This window comes from Photinus pyralis, unplaced genomic scaffold (assembly GCF_008802855.1).
Source record: "Photinus pyralis isolate 1611_PpyrPB1 unplaced genomic scaffold, Ppyr1.3 Ppyr1.4_LG4, whole genome shotgun sequence".
Lineage (NCBI taxonomy): Eukaryota > Metazoa > Arthropoda > Insecta > Coleoptera > Lampyridae > Photinus > Photinus pyralis.
The window spans coordinates 15,022,573-15,023,269 of NW_022170511.1; the positions used below are offsets into that span (position 1 = coordinate 15,022,573).

General features: G+C 38.9%; 1 protein-coding gene across 1 annotated transcript in view; it reads right to left on the reverse strand.

Annotated features, from left to right (window-relative positions):
• Positions 1-257: 257 nt before the first annotated feature.
• The window catches only part of LOC116168096 (splicing regulatory glutamine/lysine-rich protein 1-like), a 5,562-nt gene continuing 5,122 nt past the window's right edge, over positions 258-697 (reverse strand). Inside the window, exon 3 of the mRNA XM_031483760.1 lies at positions 258-286. Within this exon, the coding sequence (XP_031339620.1) occupies positions 258-286 (29 nt within the window). The remainder of the gene's footprint in view (positions 287-697) is intronic.

Sequence of the window (697 nt, forward strand, 5' to 3'; positions counted from 1 at the left end):
TCCAACACCTTTTGAAACGCGCGTGGATTTGAATGTGTGCTGCCAGGATATCTCACAGCATACTCTTGTGACGTCAACAAACAATTCCGGTAACAGTCTCCAAGAATAAACACCCTATCAACATTTTCGAAACTCTGTTTAAAAAACAATCAAATACTGCCGACATGTTCGTTCAATGTTTTCGAGCTCTAAAGGTCGTTTCCGAATATTCTTGCACAAACACGTAATATTTCTAGGAAGAATTACTCGCCGATCTTTCATAGCGCCTCGCTGTCTATAGAAATTGCTGGAATGTTCGCTACATTATTCGATTCTTATATCAACAATTCATAATCGCCTTTAGTTTGAAAACGGGGTAACACGTTGTACGTTCTGCATTCACAATTTGACAGAGTACAGTGAAGACATCTACCGGTGCGCATTATAACAAATCGCCGATCAACCCTGACATCGCCCTGAATATGAAATCACTCGAGTTTGAAAATGAGTCATCTCTAAGTATACGTGGTTCATAGTATATAAGTACGCCAAAATTTAGGTCGCATATTTTGAAACCGAAACGTGTGGAGTTAGGTTATCATTAGTGATGCGCGCATTCGAATGAAAACTATCGAACTATTCGATAGTCGCAAACCATTCGAATAATTCGATAGTGGACAAGTAATTCATTCGAATGAATTGTCTTGAATGAACGAAT